General features: G+C 41.1%; 3 protein-coding genes across 7 annotated transcripts in view; 1 reads left to right on the top strand and 2 right to left on the bottom strand.

The window, feature by feature from the left end:
- Positions 1–1,364: 1,364 nt before the first annotated feature.
- Positions 1,365–4,559, bottom strand: LOC135499683 (large ribosomal subunit protein uL10m-like). The gene is made up of 5 exons (XM_064790602.1): positions 4,519–4,559; positions 3,733–3,923; positions 3,292–3,464; positions 2,893–3,029; positions 1,365–2,480 (listed from the first exon to the last, which is right to left on the bottom strand). The coding sequence occupies exons 1-5, from the start codon at positions 4,547–4,549 to the stop codon at positions 2,275–2,277; spliced, it is 738 nt and encodes a 245-aa protein (XP_064646672.1). The 5' UTR covers positions 4,550–4,559; the 3' UTR covers positions 1,365–2,274.
- Positions 4,560–7,159: 2,600 nt separating this feature from the next.
- The window catches only part of LOC135499271 (hyccin 2-like), a 79,686-nt gene continuing 69,197 nt past the window's right edge, over positions 7,160–17,648 (top strand). For all 5 annotated transcript variants that reach the window (XM_064789943.1, XM_064789941.1, XM_064789940.1 and 2 more), the window contains exons 1-2: positions 7,160–7,235; positions 9,549–9,615. In XM_064789943.1, coding sequence (XP_064646013.1) covers positions 9,565–9,615 — 51 coding nt within the window. In that variant the 5' untranslated portion in view covers positions 7,160–7,235; positions 9,549–9,564. The remainder of the gene's footprint in view (positions 7,236–9,548; positions 9,616–17,648) is intronic.
- On the bottom strand, positions 11,100–13,436 carry LOC135499273 (uncharacterized). The gene is made up of 2 exons (XM_064789945.1): positions 13,301–13,436; positions 11,100–13,079 (listed from the first exon to the last, which is right to left on the bottom strand). The coding sequence occupies exon 2, from the start codon at positions 13,057–13,059 to the stop codon at positions 12,106–12,108; it is 954 nt and encodes a 317-aa protein (XP_064646015.1). The 5' UTR covers positions 13,060–13,079; positions 13,301–13,436; the 3' UTR covers positions 11,100–12,105.

Genomic DNA, 17,648 nt, shown 5'->3' with positions numbered 1-17,648 from the left:
ATCATGCAATACTTATAACTTTTCTTTGTGCATGCCGCTCAGGATATTTTAGACTAAAACCTGAATACAATTTTGGTACAAGAGCAGTTGTACACCACTGGTTAAGCTTCATTATGATATCAAGAGAATTATCAACAGGAGACCAGTTTATAGCAGCTTTTCTTCATGAAAACCATGTTGAAGAAATACTGGGGTGCCCTCGCAAGATGTTTAGTCCTGGCGTCATCAGATGTCCATCTGAAGGAAACTGGGTAATTTTCACGATGTTAAAAATCACGTAAGCGATTTGGCGAGTTTCTGTTAAGCCGATAGTATCCGGTAATATACATCATAGCGCCAGAAAATAATTGGACCAAATTGTGTGGTACCTCATACTGCATAATCAGCGACGGGAGAAAATGCAGCTGTCAAAGCCAACAAATCACTGCGAGAATTAATCAGGCGGGCGCCACCTCAACTTGTGTGTGTTATCAACTGATTTATATAACTACAGTAGAACCTCTCTTAGCGGACACTTCTCTATTAAGGATGACCTCTCTATTAAGGACGCTAGTTTTGGTCCCAAATTGGTTGTGACCTCTCTAATCAGGACACCTCTCTATCAAGGACATCACTTGTCAGTCCCAAGGGTGTCCTTAATAGAGAGGTTCTACTGTAATTATTGCAGACGATAGGTTACACTTATATAAAGAATTGATAAAGACGAGGAATGTATGTGGAAGCAATTAGCATCTTACCTGGTACTCAGTACTAAATTCTGACAACAGGGGGCTATTACAAGATAACTCCGCTTGACTATACATGTCATTTACCACATACATGACATGTAGCACTCCAATTGGCAGTTTCTTGCTCGATTTTTAGTGAAAATTGATGCCTAACTATTGCCTCTATGGCTGACGTTACATAGGCCTCATTCGTTCACTTCCCACATGTCACGTTCCAGCTTTACTTAACGTTCCTCGGTGAATGCACGGCCTTGTGGCATGCATTCAGTGAGGAACGAACGCATTAAGGGGAACGTGACATGTGGGAAGTGAACGAATGAGGCCTATGTAACGTCAGCCTAATAATTCTTGCTTGGATATGACTGTTCCGTCTTGCGAGATTCCTAGAGCAGACATACATGTTATACTAAAGCATCCTCTCTGCCAGTATCAGCTTCGAGGTAACATTAGTCACTGTACATGTACTCTCTGTGATCAGGACACCTTTCTTTTAAGGACAGCATTTTCCGATCCCAAGGTTGTCCTTAATACACAATGCAGAGAGGTTCTACTGTAATCTAACTGATGCCCAACTGTAGGGGCACATAAGAAATGCTCATAATTAGCAAACGCAGAAGAAGAAATTTAAATGCAATATGTCTTTCTTTCAGTATTTATTAAAAAACAGGAAAAAAACTTGCATCTCATCTCTGACAAACAATAGAATTTGAACAAACATTCTTCTACTATTTCAGAAAATACTTCTTCAGAAAGGTAAAATGGTACAATCATAGCCTCTTTTCAATTATAGACCCTACACGGTCGAAACAGCTGCCAAAATGCATTGACGCACACATGCTATAATTGTACCAGAGCTATAATTGTACAACCTCACTTCTTTAAGCCTGCATTTCCTCATCAACAGGCAACTCAAAATACATGTATTCACATGTAATCTTAGCATCCCACATGTCATGTCATCACTGGAGCCAGGGAGTCTACTGCGTGCATGGATATTTGCATGATTTGACAGTTCCATCGCAGCATAATTTTCAGAACTGCGCTCTCATATTCAGGATTTTTCTTCTTCTTATATAAGTAGTCATTGACAGAATCAACTTGCTGTTATTAACTACCACAACTTGAAAGACAACCGGCTCACTCAATTCAGCGCATACAGTAGATGTTGAAACATTTGAAAGTTATGGCCCAAGTCTATTCAATGAAAGATTTACTTACGACTGTAAAACCTTTTCTTTCATACTATTCAGTCACCATCAACCTCGCCAACTCAACAGCATTCCTTCGAAAGATCTGTTCAAGGCTCTTCTTATTTCTGTCACCCATTTCATCCTTATTTGTCTCTGGGTCTCTACCAGAAGGACACCATTCGATACCAGCTACTCCATACACCAATGAAACGTTTTATTTCAATTCAAATTCACACAGACTTTAACACAACCTCATATAACTTTCGAGTCCCCGATATCCAATGTTTTTCAACGTACTTGAAGCGCCATCTTACATTCAAATCAGCACTACCGGTACAACCCTACCCACACAAACATCATTCAGTCCCATCGTGTGTCTGTTTCACATACTGCGTTAAATTGTTCGATAACGTCTGTTGTTGCGACGATAAAAGCGATGAGGTTTTCGCAGCAGCTGATCCGAGGATTGCAACGAGTTGTCCTCGGGCGTGATCTAGGGACGGCATGGCGGCATACTGAAGTAACGCTTCACGGGTCATGACTCGATTTTCTACAACACCACCTGAGAGTGAAAAGAGGCACACTTAAGACAACTGATTGGCACTTTCCTTATTGAATTTTATCATGGTGACCAGTCCCAATTTAATTTTTCTCCAATGACATTAAGTTGTTGCTCCAATGACATCAAGTTGACAGCATTGTATGATATTAATACCATTCCATACTGAGTGTGTCATTTGGCCATAACCAGTTCAAAATTTGTGCCATGAAACGGTACATTGTTCTTTGACAACTTTTCCATGATATCCATGGCAGACCTACACATCTCATAGGGCATTACACAAGCAGTGTGAAGATCACTGCCACATCAACACATTTGTCGCGTAAGCAATTGGATTGTCTTCAGGACAATTCAGGCTTATTACCTTCCAATAGCCAAAAGGCAAGCAAGCTTGGGGTGGGCATATACGTACCTAAAATCATAGCCTGAGGGAATTTCTTTATCACCTTCACCAAATCTTTTACTTTGTCATCTGGACTCACAGCATACAAGTTATCACCGACGAATAGCGGACGTAACACCTCCCATTTTGTTCCTCTTACTGTTTCTCTGAAATAAGTTTTAAAAAGACAGTGTAGGCAAGAGCTAGGTAGGTCCGATTAAGTTACATGATGTCGCCAAATAGGGGTCAGTCATATCTCACTGTGTAAACATCAAGCAAAAGTGCACTTGTCAAGAAGATGAGTGAAAGTTTAAACTTCGTCTGAATGATACTTTTGCATCGATCATATTCAGAATAACATACATCAATTTCTTACTTTAACAGGACTTTAGGATTGGAAAATTTCTAGCTTTACTCGTAAAGACTTACTGAAATATTTCATTTTCAAAATGTTGATATGCAATTCCCTTTTTAAAGAGTTCCACCCTGATTTGGAAGAGCTTGACCCCCGACATCGGCAACTTCTGCATCACGATTAACATGGAGTTGTCTTCAAATCCTTTCCTGCACTGCTTCAGTAAGAACGACTTGTACCGGTTTTCCTGGAAATCACAACACAATCACAATGTTAGAAAGACACTGCATTGGTCAAAATCACCTCGACACTCACTCAGTTATGGACAAATTTTATTGCAATTTTGTTAGAAAGTGGTTTACGTTAGTATCGGCGGTTATATATTTTGACCTTCAAAGCAAACTGTTAACTTTACAACAATTTAAGTAAAAGTTTATTTGTCCGAGTTACTTTACTGGTTGAAGTACATAGAGTAGCTCATAAAGTCGTATTCCGATGGTCCACCAAAACCTTACTTCGTTATCTTTTTTAAGTTCCCTCAGGGCTCCGCAATTTTCAGCAGGATGTTTAAATGGTGGCAGTAGTATTGGCAATGATATCTCTTCCAAAATCCTCCTCTGTATAATCCTGGGTCTTGGCTTCTGGACATAGACTTTATTCCTGTGTCGCACCGATATGCCACAGGGGCTGAATAGGTTGCCATTGCCTAAAAATAGTGAACGATACTTCAAGTAAGTAAGTTATCTTCTGAATGCAACACCAACAGCCACTGCACAGGTTTATCTTTGAGGTTAACCTGGTCTTAAAAACATATGCATGCGACATATGAATGCGTATATAGAAAGAGGCTGTGTTTAAAACTTACAAAATACAATCCACAATTGGGAAGTTGATTGATCACATTCAAAAATCCATTGAACAAGTCAATGGCAATTATTTTTTAGCAACTGACCTTTGTTGGGTCATGATCACTCAGGGATTGTAAACTTGTCTCGATAATGTGACTAGTACTGATACCTAGATAGCGACAGTCGAGTCAGCTGGGCTGCACGTGTTATAAAATGGCGCGTGCCAAGTCAGCAATTTTTTACACTACACATGACATGTACGTATACGTGCAACGTTACACACATCTAGAACCAGCCATTGGCTTCACTGGCGGATTTCGAATTATCTAGACATTATTTCAGTCTACACTTCACTATTTCGATTCTTCATTTATGGATTTATTGTTATTCATCAACAACACTAATATACCTCCCGCAGACTTCGTAGAAAATGTGTTTTTATCGAAAACTTACGAGAGGCAAAAATTCGCATGGGCGCTGCCATCTTGATTAGATCCGGTCGTTTCGCTCCGTGGTGTTTTCGCCCCCAGTCGTTTCGCTCCAAATCGAAGTCGTTTCTTGTTGGGATTGAGAAAGTATCTCGGGTTGAGAGTGATCTTGGGCAAGTCACGTTTATGGTAGGCCGTAGTGGACACAAATGCCGATATATGTTCTAGAACATAATTATTTGTGTTCTAGAACATAATTTGACCAATAGTAGAACAGGACTATTGTTCTAGACCGTTAATAAACCAATCACTGACCAGGAATAATGGTATAGGACATAAATCAGCCAATCACAGTACATGAATTCTGTTCTAGACCATTAATTGACCAATCACTGGCCAGGAATAATGGTCTAGACCATTGATTGACCAATCGCTGGCCAGGAATTCTGTTCTAGACCATTGATTGACCAATCGCTGGCCAGGAATAATGGTCTAGACCATTAATCAGCCAATCGCAACCATCGTTTCAAGCATTTAGTATTTCCCGCGCGCTGGGAAAAGTTTCGCGGTTCCTTAGTTTATTTTACGACGAACATGGTCCTCCCCGTAGATATACAACACAGGGCCACAGTATATAAATCCCTATGACATTTGTCACGTCGTTACGAGTCCATCCCTGTCAAGTGCTGCCATCTGAGCTGACATTGGAACTAGGCTTTGCCTAGAATAAAAAAATCACGCCCGTTTTAAGGGCGCGGACGATTTCTAGCAGGAACCCGGAACCTGCCTCTGTTGATTGTTAAATCACAGCTTATCTTAACTTAACCAACTGAACTTACACACCATGACCAATTTATGGTATGGCGATTCTATCAGCATTTCTCCTCTTGTATTATCCTATGACGTTATCTGAACGTTATAGTAAACTATCCACTCCAGACAACCACGTTTGTGTGGTATACAGAGGTATGGTAGAATTCGTTGGTCAAGTGGTACGATTCTCGCTTTGGCTGCGAGATGTCCCGGGTTCGACTCCCGGATAAGCCCTTTTGTTGAAAAGTTGGCCAAACGACTGTGCTGCCACCCGTTGTATCAATTTTACACTGCAGGGGATCTGGGCAGGGAAGGTTGCTTGTTCCCTATTCTCCCTCGATGCAATCAATCTTCCAATGAAGGATGCTCTTTTCCACGTTTTTATTTCTACTGTATCGACACGAGCATGTCATTAATATCGCGATCATTTATCAGCGATTTACAAAAACTGTTTAAATACATATCGAGCCATTATTTGATATGGGAAGGCACATGCCTTGTATGTCTCCCTGCAGAGACCAAGTCACAACCAATCTAATGTCCCATGTACGGTCTGAATAGTAGTTACAGTATACAATTTGTAGGGTTGTGACTGTCTTCGAAGTACTAACATGAGGATCTGCTCGTGCTGCCCTTGGCTCTGGGTGTAACAGCATTTGTTATCTCGCCAGGTCTGGTTGTGACAGTATCTGCAAACTCAGTGGGTCTGGTTGTGTGGCAGCATCTACAATCTCATCAGGTCTCATCAGTCTGGTTGTGCCAGTGTCTCCGGTCTATCAGGTCTGGTTGTGACAGCATATGCTGTACTATCAGGTCTGGTTGTGGCAGCATTTCATGATATGGTTGTTGCAGTACCTGCTGTCTCTTCAGGTCTGGGGTTCTGATTTCATGCAATCCCTTTATGAAAATGATCAGGTATTCACCATGTGAAAGTGAGACACATTTTTCCTAAGGGTGGAGACAAGGTCCACCCTGTAGAAACATAGTGCACTACGTTGGGATCGAGAGTTCACATCTAGATCAGACAGAGTTCGCATAGTGAAGGGGCAATGCACATCCAGTAAAGACTTAGTACACTCTCTTGCAACATGGCAAGATATGAAGGGAAGAGCACAATCAGAAAAAATATGGTGTACTATACCGTCTCATTGGCCGAAAGTCGTTTCTGCAGGTAACAATATAGACGTGGATCTGCTCGTGCTGCCCTTGGCTCTGGATATAACAGCATTTGTTACCTCAGGCTGACAAGTTCATGGACTACAGGGTGGCCAAGAATTATTTTCCCTCACACAATAGATACACAATAGAATTCTGTTGTGCAAGGGAAAACCTTCCTGGGCCATCAGGGGATGGCTGTTTTACGATGAAGGAAAACTTATGGTAGGGTTGTGACTGTCTTCGGAGAGTATGTAGGCTACTAAGTACCGGTACTAACAGACATTAGCCGTCAATTTGATGCATACAAATTCTTCGATTTGCCGGATCCCCCCCGATCGTACTTAGTTAAGCTTAAAGTAACCAGCCTACTCGAAGTGGCTGTCACTTTGTTGCGAGTGCGAAACGACTTCGATTTGGAGCAATACCACTGGGGGCGAAAAGGTCAGGGAGCGAAACTACCGGACCGACATACAGAGTTGGTCTTAAATTTTTATGGTAGTTTTGCATCTAACCTTTTCTACAAACACTCCCATCTTGGATAATTTTTCGGTAAAAGGAAGGTATTATCTCCCTAAAATGCACTTTTTGTGATTTAGAAATGTCTTATTTGGTTCATGTCTAGTAAAACGACAGGTTTGAGTTCATAAAAAATTAGGTCAAGTGGGTGCTGCGCAATGGAGTCTAGTTCTGCGTCTTGCGCATGTGTCATGGCGCCCAAATTTGTGTAAAATCCGATTTATTAAAAAATATCCCTATATATCCCTTATTCTGGTGAGTGATTGTCAATCAATGATGTAGTTAACGATGCCAAGCATATATCCTACTGCCCCTCCAATCGCCCAGTAAATGTTCCATTTATCAGTTGCTTTTTTCTATCGTTGAAAACTGTTCGCAGAATTTGCTGTGGAAATCTCTCTTCTTGTGACATCGACATGTGACTTTCCTTGGAGTTGCACTGTCACATGCCATGAATGATGCGTATACTGTGGTGTCACATGGATACACTAGTCACTACAGTGTAATTTATGTCATTATCATCATCATTATCATCATAAGGCTTTGAGACCCTCCTGGGTCTTTACCTCTTGCCCTTGTAGTTGTAGTTGATCAAACGAAACGTAACCTATTCATTGCCAGTATGAGTATTGGTGTGCACATGCTTGCCAGATATGAGATAGGCCTACGCCGGTATAGCCTACCAGTACCTAGTCCTAGGGTCCGACCAACAAACCGTCTTTACAACAGATCTTCATGGTAAACTACGCCAGACAATGGTTGGTACGAAAGGAATTGTCTGGCGTCATTGACAGTGAAGATCTAGTATTGTATGTAAAGATGGTTTGTTGGCCCGACCCTTGGTGGTAGGCCTGCTGTGTGCTACAGTATGTACACTGTCGATTACTCACAGAGTCCATCCAAATTAATTTATCCTGGCTTAGGCGTTGAGTCTGACACATTCTGAATCTGAGTGTGCGCATTTGTTTTGCTTGGGTTCTGGTTTACAAGTCTTTGTCGAACTTGTCTGCTTTTGGCAGTGAGAGAAGTTAGACATTGATTGCAGCAATTCATGAGAGGCAGTATTCCCTATACCTGCAGATCTGCTTGTGTAGTACATTTAGCACAGTCTACAAATGGTCTACTTGATCAGAGATTCTCATTATGTTGGATAATGGGTCCATCAGATCAAAGTTATCATAGATCGTTCGTTTTAGAATATACATTTATTCTCTTAGGCTTGGTGGGGCATTTTCACTCGGCCTGATCTCCACTGATACATTTAAAAAAATGCTTTTGATTGAACATGGTAGAATATGGAAAACTCTCACCTTTATATGCTCAATGTGAGAGCTGAAGGGTTAAGTTGAGCATGTTCACATACATATGTATGGAATATTTGAATAGTGGAATATATTTGAATAGCTCTGAGTCATATTTGGACATTCCTTTATTTTTTGTTTACTTATGGCAAGATGGTGTTGGTTAGTGATTGACCTACTGGTCTAAATCTCTACATGAGTGAGGTCTTTGGTAGAGGCAAAATGCATCATGTACTCTTTCCCAGTGGCATCCCTCTCATGTCGTCACTCCCCCTGGTCAGGATGCTGATGTTTGAAATTGAATTGGTTCCCATGATTCCATGAATAAAAAAATTACCTCGCCTGGCCTAAATACATATCTATACCTGAAGAATCAGCACCACTTTTTTCAAGGGCATCTCCCTGCATAAAAAGTGCTAAAGTTTCTATCAAAATCACACAATTTAAAAATGCTTGATGAAGGTCAAGTGATATGCCTTGTTCCAGGCCTGTATGTTTTATTCAGTATGTCCGTAATGAAGCAGGCCAGCTTGTGATGGGTATTATAGTGTGTCTTTGATACAAACTTCGGCAAAGTGGCTATGGATGCCAATCATTTATTGCTTGAAGGCTGAACAGCTGTGCCCATTGTCATTTTATCATCTGTGTCTTTTGTCAGATGTTGATGTGGCCCTCAAGTCATCAGTGTGATATGTATGAGTGCGCTCTTTGTAATTTGTGAGTTTATGAAATAAAACGGTTTCGTCATTGTATTTATAGTTTCCGATATGAATAAGTCTCGGAATAGGAATGTAAATTGTCAACCAGGAAGGTCATCCAGGGCTAGTGAGTTCATATGCCAGCCTTCTGCTGCATTGTGTGCAGTTACAACATGTACTGAGTCAGGACTGTAAGGTTGAGGGAAATATGCATTACAAGTATCCGTTACCGGTACATATTTTCCAATTTTTTTGCTTGATTTTTCAGCGTGATTTTGACAATGAATGGGAACAACTCATGATACCAGCATACTTATGAAAGGATTAGAACATGAAATGACTTTCAGAGATTCAGACCTTGAATTGAAATGTGCTTGTAACGGCCCTTTTGCTGGTTTGATTACCGTAGTTGCCTTTGTGGTGGAATAAATCTGCAGTGCATCAAGGCAGCAGGGGGAGGGCTTCAGAGGCAATTGCCTTCGATGCCGCTGAGATTCTGATAAATTCGATCCCTGGAGATTGTAACATTTTGAGAGGTATCAAAACACTGATAGTTTTGCTTCTTTCAGATGATTTCCTGGTGCCATGATGGGAAGTCTTGACGTCAAAATCAAGGAGTGGTTGGCCGAGTATAAGGTGAGTGCTGCCTTCTGTAAGCTGTCTGAAATTAAGGTTTCTCTAGTAACCCTTTTCCTTTTGCTACCTCAGGGTTTATAAAGCGTACCTACCCGTAACCCGCAACCATAATAGACTGGGCAGCCTGGATCCTAACTTGGCTTCGGAAAGATTTCATTGTAAAATAGCTAGCATGACCCAATCTTGGGGACGAGGTGTGCATTGTGTTGAGTGCAGCGCTGCCATCTCGTTTTCTTCAGTGTAACCAGCCAAAGATTTGGAGGATATGTGGTTGAATGATAAAACTTGGGGAAAATTTAGCAGTACAGATTACTCAATTTACTGCAGGCCAGCAGTACGCAGTGTACAGTGCCCTGCTTGTATAGTATTGAACAAAATCTTTGTTATATCACACATGAATTTTTGAAAATTGACCCTACCAGAGTCCCTCTCTTTCTCAAGGTACCTTCCTTCCTCCGACTCTTGGACTGGCCCCTGGCCCTGGATAAGAGCTGTTGGATTGAGAAACATAACATCATAACGTATTAATTGGTGCATAACGATGACTTTCATTTCATTTTCATTCTCGGCTTCTTCAGTTCTGTTACAGCAAGATCTTTGAGACGCAGTGCCTGCCATGAGAAAAATCCACGGGCACCATCAGTCACTCCCGCAACCCTTTCCACGGGCACTATTTTTTTCACTCCCGCCAGCTGTCCAGCGGGCGGGCCATGCCAGTAAACGGGGGCGATCACACCCGCGCCCATGACCACGCCTGCGCCCGCAAACTACTGCCAGGAAACGGGCGCGATCACGCCTGCGGCTGCATGAGACGCCTGTAAACAATTCCAGAGTAAAAAAAATTCTGGGCAAGTCGCAGGACTAAGTCATGCATGTCATGCTGCCCGTCGGGCATGGCAATTTATTACATTATGAACAAGGAATTTAGACAAAAAAAACCTAGTTTTATCTGCTATGCACTTTTTGCAGCCAACTCCCGGCGGAGAAACATTCTCAAAACGTCTACAATCCACTATGCTTAGTTCCATCCTGATTTGATATGCCATTACCGCGCACTGCAGCAACTGCCAACTATAGTGAAGTGTACAGCCTGGCGTGTACCCAGCGCTAAACGGCATAATTACCGCGTTGAGTAAGACTCCAGATTTCCGCGAAATGGAACTCTGGATACCGGGAAATGAATCACGATCGTGCTGGGAATCAGCGAGCGTTATCGCGTCGGTGTTTTTTTATGACGGGCGGCACGTGCCCCTCAAGTGTCCGGCGAGCGTTATGGATAGCGCTCGTGTGGAGTAGTTTGCGGGCGCGGGCGTGATCGCGCCCGTTTCCTGGCATGGACTGGAGACGATATCTTGAATGAATATTTTCAAGTCAAGTCCAGGCGATTTCTGCCAGATCATCTTGACATTCAGGGCTAAAAGATCAGAACGCCCCGATCGTCATACTATCTCAGTCCAAGGAACTATAGGTCCCCTGCGATTTCCAGGTTTGTTTGGCCATGATGTAAACAGAGTTTTTAAAGTGTGATCTTCCATTTTAAGAATTGAATCAGAAAATTATCTGACTCGCACATATAATGATTTATTTTAAACTTGTTCCATGAATGCCTTCCGAGTCTTAGTGGTATTTGATTCTGGGAAGGTTGACACTGAAGACAGTAACCTTGATATTGACATTGTGAGTCTCATATGTGACCTGTCACAGCAATTCCCGGGCATGTTACACAGAGACACCAAGACTGCAAGAGATAATGAAGGAGACTCATTAATTCAGATTTCACAAAAGGCAGACAACAGTGAAATGAACAATCACTCCGTTTCAACCAGCCAAGCTTAGGCAACATGCGTCTGGTTTTGCTGTGACGGATCACATATTATTCCACCACTACTCCTGGTTTCAATGTACACAAAGCTGTACACTTGTTTCCGCGGAAACATCAATATTGTGTCCATCTTCTAGACCATTGGCATCTCAGTTTCGATCTATAATCGTATTTGACGGATTGGGATACATGTAATTAACTCGCAGTAGGTTAGTCGAAATATATATGGTTTCAATTCTGATGCTAAATATGGCCAGCAAGGTGTGGGCTTTTTATCAGGTTTTAACTATAGTGGATTCTCACAATAGTAGACACTGGGTAGGGTTAGCAGAACATCCTCTCGAATTTCGTCCATTCTAACACCATGGGGGATGACTGTAAGTGTAATCCAAAAGGTGGAATTGTACACTACAAAACACAAGTCAAAATCAAAATTGGTTGACCTTCCTAATGATAATATCAAGGATTTAAAAATATTAATTCTTGGTAGTATCAAATATATCGGTACCACAAAGATTCTGAAGGTATTCAAGGTATCGGTTTTAACTACAGTGAAACCTGTTTTGTAGACACCTCTGTTTAGAAAGACACCCTCTCTATCAGACACTGAATTTAGTCCGTCTTGACACCTGTGGTCAAGCAAACATGCTGAGTTAAATTCCGGTTGTCTAGATATAATCATGAAATGTGTAACAGTTAAACAGAGGGAGTCTCTCCAATTCCTTGCACGGAACCTTCTTGTCCTGTTCAACTGGGAAATGATCCTCTTCTCGATGGTTATACCTTGGTGATATACACTCACTCAAATTGTACTCCAAATTAAAGATAACCTCTGGCAGTCGTGGTGCGTATACAAGCAAATTCTCAAACCTAACAAGGTCATGGGGGAAAAACACCTCCTTTGGATATGCATATATCCTGCTTGTTGACAGAGAAATCCATTTGCTGTTCATTTTGTAAAAAAATATATCCATGAATGGCCACTTCCATTTACACCCTGCTGGGAATCGCTTTGAGTTGATGATTTTTCCATCGGCGGGAAAAAATTTCATATTCACAACATTTTCACTTTCTCCTTCATCCTCGCTTGTCCATACGTAATGCTCATATTTTGGAGCTTGTGACTTTAAAGCGGAAATAAGTTTGTCTGTATCATTCTCGTGGATTTGCACATCGATGTCGTCATCCCAGGGAATGAATCCACCATGGCGGAAAGCACCAATCAGAGTGCCTGAATCAATAAAGTAGGATATGTTCGACTCTTCGGTGACGTTGTGAAAAACTTCGAAAAGTTCCATGTACTGTTTTGTTTCCTCTGCAGTCATCAAAGGTTTGAAAGAATTGTAAATTTGCATTTCATTACTTTCGATTTCAGTCCTCTTTTTGGACATCATTTCTGTTAGTTGATTTTCCACGTTCCTGCTGAATTTCGCCTCAAAATTTTCAATGAGTTTTTGCAGTTCCTGTTGCCATTGCATTTGTTGTTCATAATATTCCTTGAATTGCTTCATCTGTTGTTGATGGCTTAGCTCTTTATTCGGCAGAATTGAAAGAAAAGTATATGCTGCCATCGTAAAAACAGTCAAATATGCCAGAATTTGCTTGGGAAAGCAAGGTTTCATGTTGGCAACCCACCAGATTGCTGAAAAAAGCAAAAAATGTTATCTTAAATTACTTGTTAGAATGCGAATTGGTTTGAAAATAAGACTGGAAACAGAAATGGTTAATGCTACCTTGGCCGTAAAATCAACATGCCCAACGTATTAAATGACTCGAGCAGACCATGACATATAAGTGTGGAGAGAGGGCACAGCAATGCCATCAACCTCTGGTACCAGGTCAAGACGAAAACAGCATACTTACATCTTTACAGATCCTTTGAAGCTGAAAAATGGAAAGCTTGTCAACTCGAGCCAACGATAGCTTTCGTATTAATAAGTAAAGGTCTATGATCCATTTTGTTAAGGACCTATCACAACTTCTGATTTGTTTAAATGTCTTGCAGGTGCTTTGTCTAACATCAACACATATCTGATTTATTCAATGTGATATTTGTTCACTTAAAATCCAGTTTGTTAAGCTGTAAGGTGTTCCAAGTTGTCCAGATTTAGTTCGCATCTGAATGTACAGTCCCTCATTGAATAGTTCATTTCAAATATTTGTTTGGGCAACATGATGCATAGGACAGCTGCCAACCACTAGGCCTACGGGTTGTCCTGAGTTTGTATGGATTTGACGCCCTAAAAAAGATCTTATGGTTGTGCTAGCCAAAATGACGACGAATAAAAAAAAGTGCGAACAAATTTTGTTCCGTCTTGTTTTTTCTCTTGGTCCGTGTTTTATGTCTACTCACTACTCAGTACTGTACTCCACGTCCCCCAGTGGAGAATCATGGAACTGAGGGCCAGTTCAATGTTCAGGTTTGTACTCCTCGTGTATTGTACGTGCCAGTCACCGATCCAAAGGTTGACCGCGCTCAACGTTGCTTAACTTCCACTCTGGGGCCAACGTGCCAACCACTGGGCCATAAAGGAATTCCCTCATGGCCGGCGGATTAAGCCGTGCCATATACCTGGGGTACTACACATCATTCCCCCCTTCGGACAAAGATGGATTGTCCTCGATCCTTCTTAGCGCTTCATGCGTCTCAGTACCAAACTAAAAAACCAGAGCTCGCATTGCGTCGGAAGGTCTGCCAGATTTATTGTACGCGCCGGTCACCGATCCAAAGGTTGACCGCGCTCAACGTTGCTTAACTTCCACTCTGGGGCCAACGCGCCAACCACTGGGCAATAAAGAAATTCCCTCATGCTTGGCTGGTTAAGCTGTGCCATATACCTGGGGGTACTATACACCTCACTTTGTTGATACTGTATGTTTTGCATTGTATAAATTGTAAGTTGCATACTTGTGGTGTGGAGCGGGTGGATGTCGGCTTTTTGATCGGCAAAGAAAATGATAGTACTGACACCGCGTATTTACAGCATGAAAAGGTAAGTTCTCCGGTGAAACTTGAATAAAAACACCGTGATGCTTATTTTCCCTGCGAAGTAAGCATCATGGGGTGGTGCACATGCGTCATAATGTAGACTTTTTAAACCGCTGATCTTACTGATTGGGGTCTCAAAACTACTGACATTTTGAAAAAAAATGGGCAATTCTACTGATGACCCTTTCTAAAGCTTGGCAGCTATGCATGATGTAGTGCAACTTGCCAATGCCATGTTGCAGCACCAGATTATGTCATAACCATTTCAATCAGAAACCCCAAGGATTACTGTACCAAGGTGACATCTGGTGGTAAAGAGATGAGGTACTACATCATAAAAAAAAAGCTATGGCAACCTAACTAATGAATTTCCAATCTTCATACATTGATTCCATAATAGAGAAGAGTTTGTGAATTTACATTATACTACCAGGTGTCTCCACCAACGAACCAAGCTGATGGGAGTGGCTCGGAATATGAGCTGTGTTACTGGTAGGAGCATCAATGAAAATAATCAGTCTGGGCTCCGATCAAACAGTTTCAAGATTTCCTGGTTAATATTGTTTAAACTTTGCAATATTGCATATGCATGCGTACAGGGAGAAGGAAGTACATGTACTGAAAAATCGGGAAATTGTGCGTAAATAATGAATGATTCAAAATAATACAGCTCATATAAATTGATGTTTAGCAGTCATTCTTGTTGGCTAAAACAAAGGCTAGGTCTTAAAGGTTTACCCCAAACTTGTATTTGAAATACTAACACAAAATTTATGCATGTAGTGAAAGTGGAGCTTCAAAATCACCAGCCATTCTTAGAAATATCGACTGTTTAAAATTTCACATGAATTTGAATTTGTTCCTGGATCTAGAGGCCTAAGGACAGGGTCATATTGTGACCGACTAATAGGATAAGGTTACGCTTGGTAAAAAAATTTGGAGGTAGGACTAACACCAAGTTAGTAAAAAAGGTTTTTTAGTGCCACCAAGCCGTGGATTCTTCTGTTGAAATATTTTATCATCTTACCCACCTATAATATATTCAGTAACGGAGTGAAAAACTCAAATCCGCTCGTACTATGACATGTATGAAGTACTCATGTTAACGAACAAACAATACAAATTCGCAAATGAGTTAATACCCTAAATGTTGAACCTACGTGTAAAAAAATCCAATAAGTCGCTTAACTAAACTTTCTGAAAACTTTGCAAACTTTTGACAATGGGCTTTTGGATGTTCTTCAATATTAGTGTCGATATACTGACAGAGCACATTAACTTAGATCTTTGTCTTCAGTTTGACTTTTGATCACGTTTATCGAAATCCGACCAGTAGTATCGGTTTTTGGCATCGTCATAGCAACCGTTTCTGCGTTAATTCTGTCTTACGTCATTGATGTTTGTTTGGATGCTGCATGTTTTCTGTGTCTTTGATTACACAGTTGGAGGTCTTGTGAAAATGTAAAGATTTGGATCCCACTCCTTTTCTTTCAAGAATCCTCTTTAAGTTTTACGCAAAGTTTTGGAGATAAAAATTCAAAGTGATTTACTGTGGAGGTTATACTTTTGGCTTATTCAGCAAACTGATGTGATAAGCAACTGTTTTGAAGCTGCACCCAAACAACTTTGTAATGAAAATCTTTTGAGAGTTTCAACTTAAGTTTGGGATCCAACTTCACACCTCCTTTTCATGTTCAAACTTTGAGATATGCTAGGCAATTTTGAAAGTATTGTAGAAGATGTGAAGTTTACCCAAAAAACCTTTACACAAATTGTGTCGTGACTTATGAGAAACCCAATTCTTTTGAAGTATTAGGTTTTTGGTCTTTTTCAGAAAGTTCTGGTTGGGAGCGTTCACACAAGTACCTGGAATAAGTATTAGATTTCACAAGTCTTTTAGACTTAGAGGCAGCTTATGAGTGTCAGTAGACTACTTTGATTACTCTTGTCCTTTGAATGAGAAACAGAGACTCGGACCAAAACTAAGCATTTTAGAGGCATTTTTGTGCAAGTGATTGCTGATCAAAGGGGAAGATTTTTACCCCCAAAAAATGTCAGACTTATTGCGTTAGCTCATTGGCTTTCCTAGAGACTGCTGGCTGACCAATATGGCACGTTCGCCTGGGCCCGAATCAATCCCATCAATACGCTATTCTAGTGGCAAAGAAAGGGTGAGGACAGTATATGACAGTTTTGCCAATATTCCATCCATCCACTGGAATCTTATTGAATTATGTCCGCAGAAACCCCGCAGGGATTGTCGGTGGTCCCATCGCTAGCTACGAATCAAAAGCCATCTGGATGATTTCATTGGTCAAGTTAGTGTGGCTGGTATCTCCCTGGGGGAAGGCATGCAGCATGAAATGAGAGAGATGGCTAATATTAAAATTACTGGCTTTGACTTGGAAAGAAAATGTGCATGGCAAGAGGAGTAGGGTGTGGTATGGTATCAAGTAGAGTAGTTTCAAGGGTGCAATTCTTCAGGTTAAATGGATTTTCAGGTATTTTGGGACCAATGTGAAAAACAAATCTTTTGAAGAGCCTCATAGCCTCATGGTTCTTCAAAAAATAGACACTCCAATCTTCAAAGGGTTAATTCCCCTCCACCTATCATCCTTAAACCCATCTTCTGCGTCACAAAATGAAATTTCATATGTTCACATCGATTAAAATGAAGAAACTTCTGTTTCCTTGGTAACATGAAAATATCAAAATCATGTGACAGATGATGATGTGCAAAACAAACCTGCATGATGGTTTTCGTATTTTGATGTTGCAATGAAAAAATATCCTATCGCTTGCACCTGTTCCTTATGAATGATTCTGAAAAATCGGCTGCGGAATGTGAAAAAGTTCATATTTTGCAGTCTAAACGAGAAGAAAGGAACTCAGCATGCACAATTTGATGATGCAGATGTGGTTTTTCTGTCCCGATATCTTCAGGTCTTACTGGGTCTTGTTCCATCAGGTCCTTTCTGGTCAGGTCTTGTCAAGATTGGTGTGGCTTCATCATCACATTACAACTGGTGGTGGTAGTCCTTCTGAGGAATCACAAGTTGGTTGGGGCTGTGGGAAATATTGCGTATTTTCACTAAGATACTATATGTAACTCAAGCCAAGGCCTTCACCCAAGTAGGTTGTGAAAGCACCGACAGTTGTTTGCATGGGCTCCTGCGGTAACCCTCAAACAGAACAGATACTCTCTTGCCATTATACCCCACC

The sequence above is a fragment of the Lineus longissimus genome, chromosome 15, assembly GCF_910592395.1.
Source record: "Lineus longissimus chromosome 15, tnLinLong1.2, whole genome shotgun sequence".
NCBI classification, from domain to species: Eukaryota; Metazoa; Nemertea; class Pilidiophora; order Heteronemertea; family Lineidae; genus Lineus; species Lineus longissimus.
Note: the sequence above shows the minus strand (reverse complement) of the source record. Positions and strands in the feature narration are given on the sequence as shown.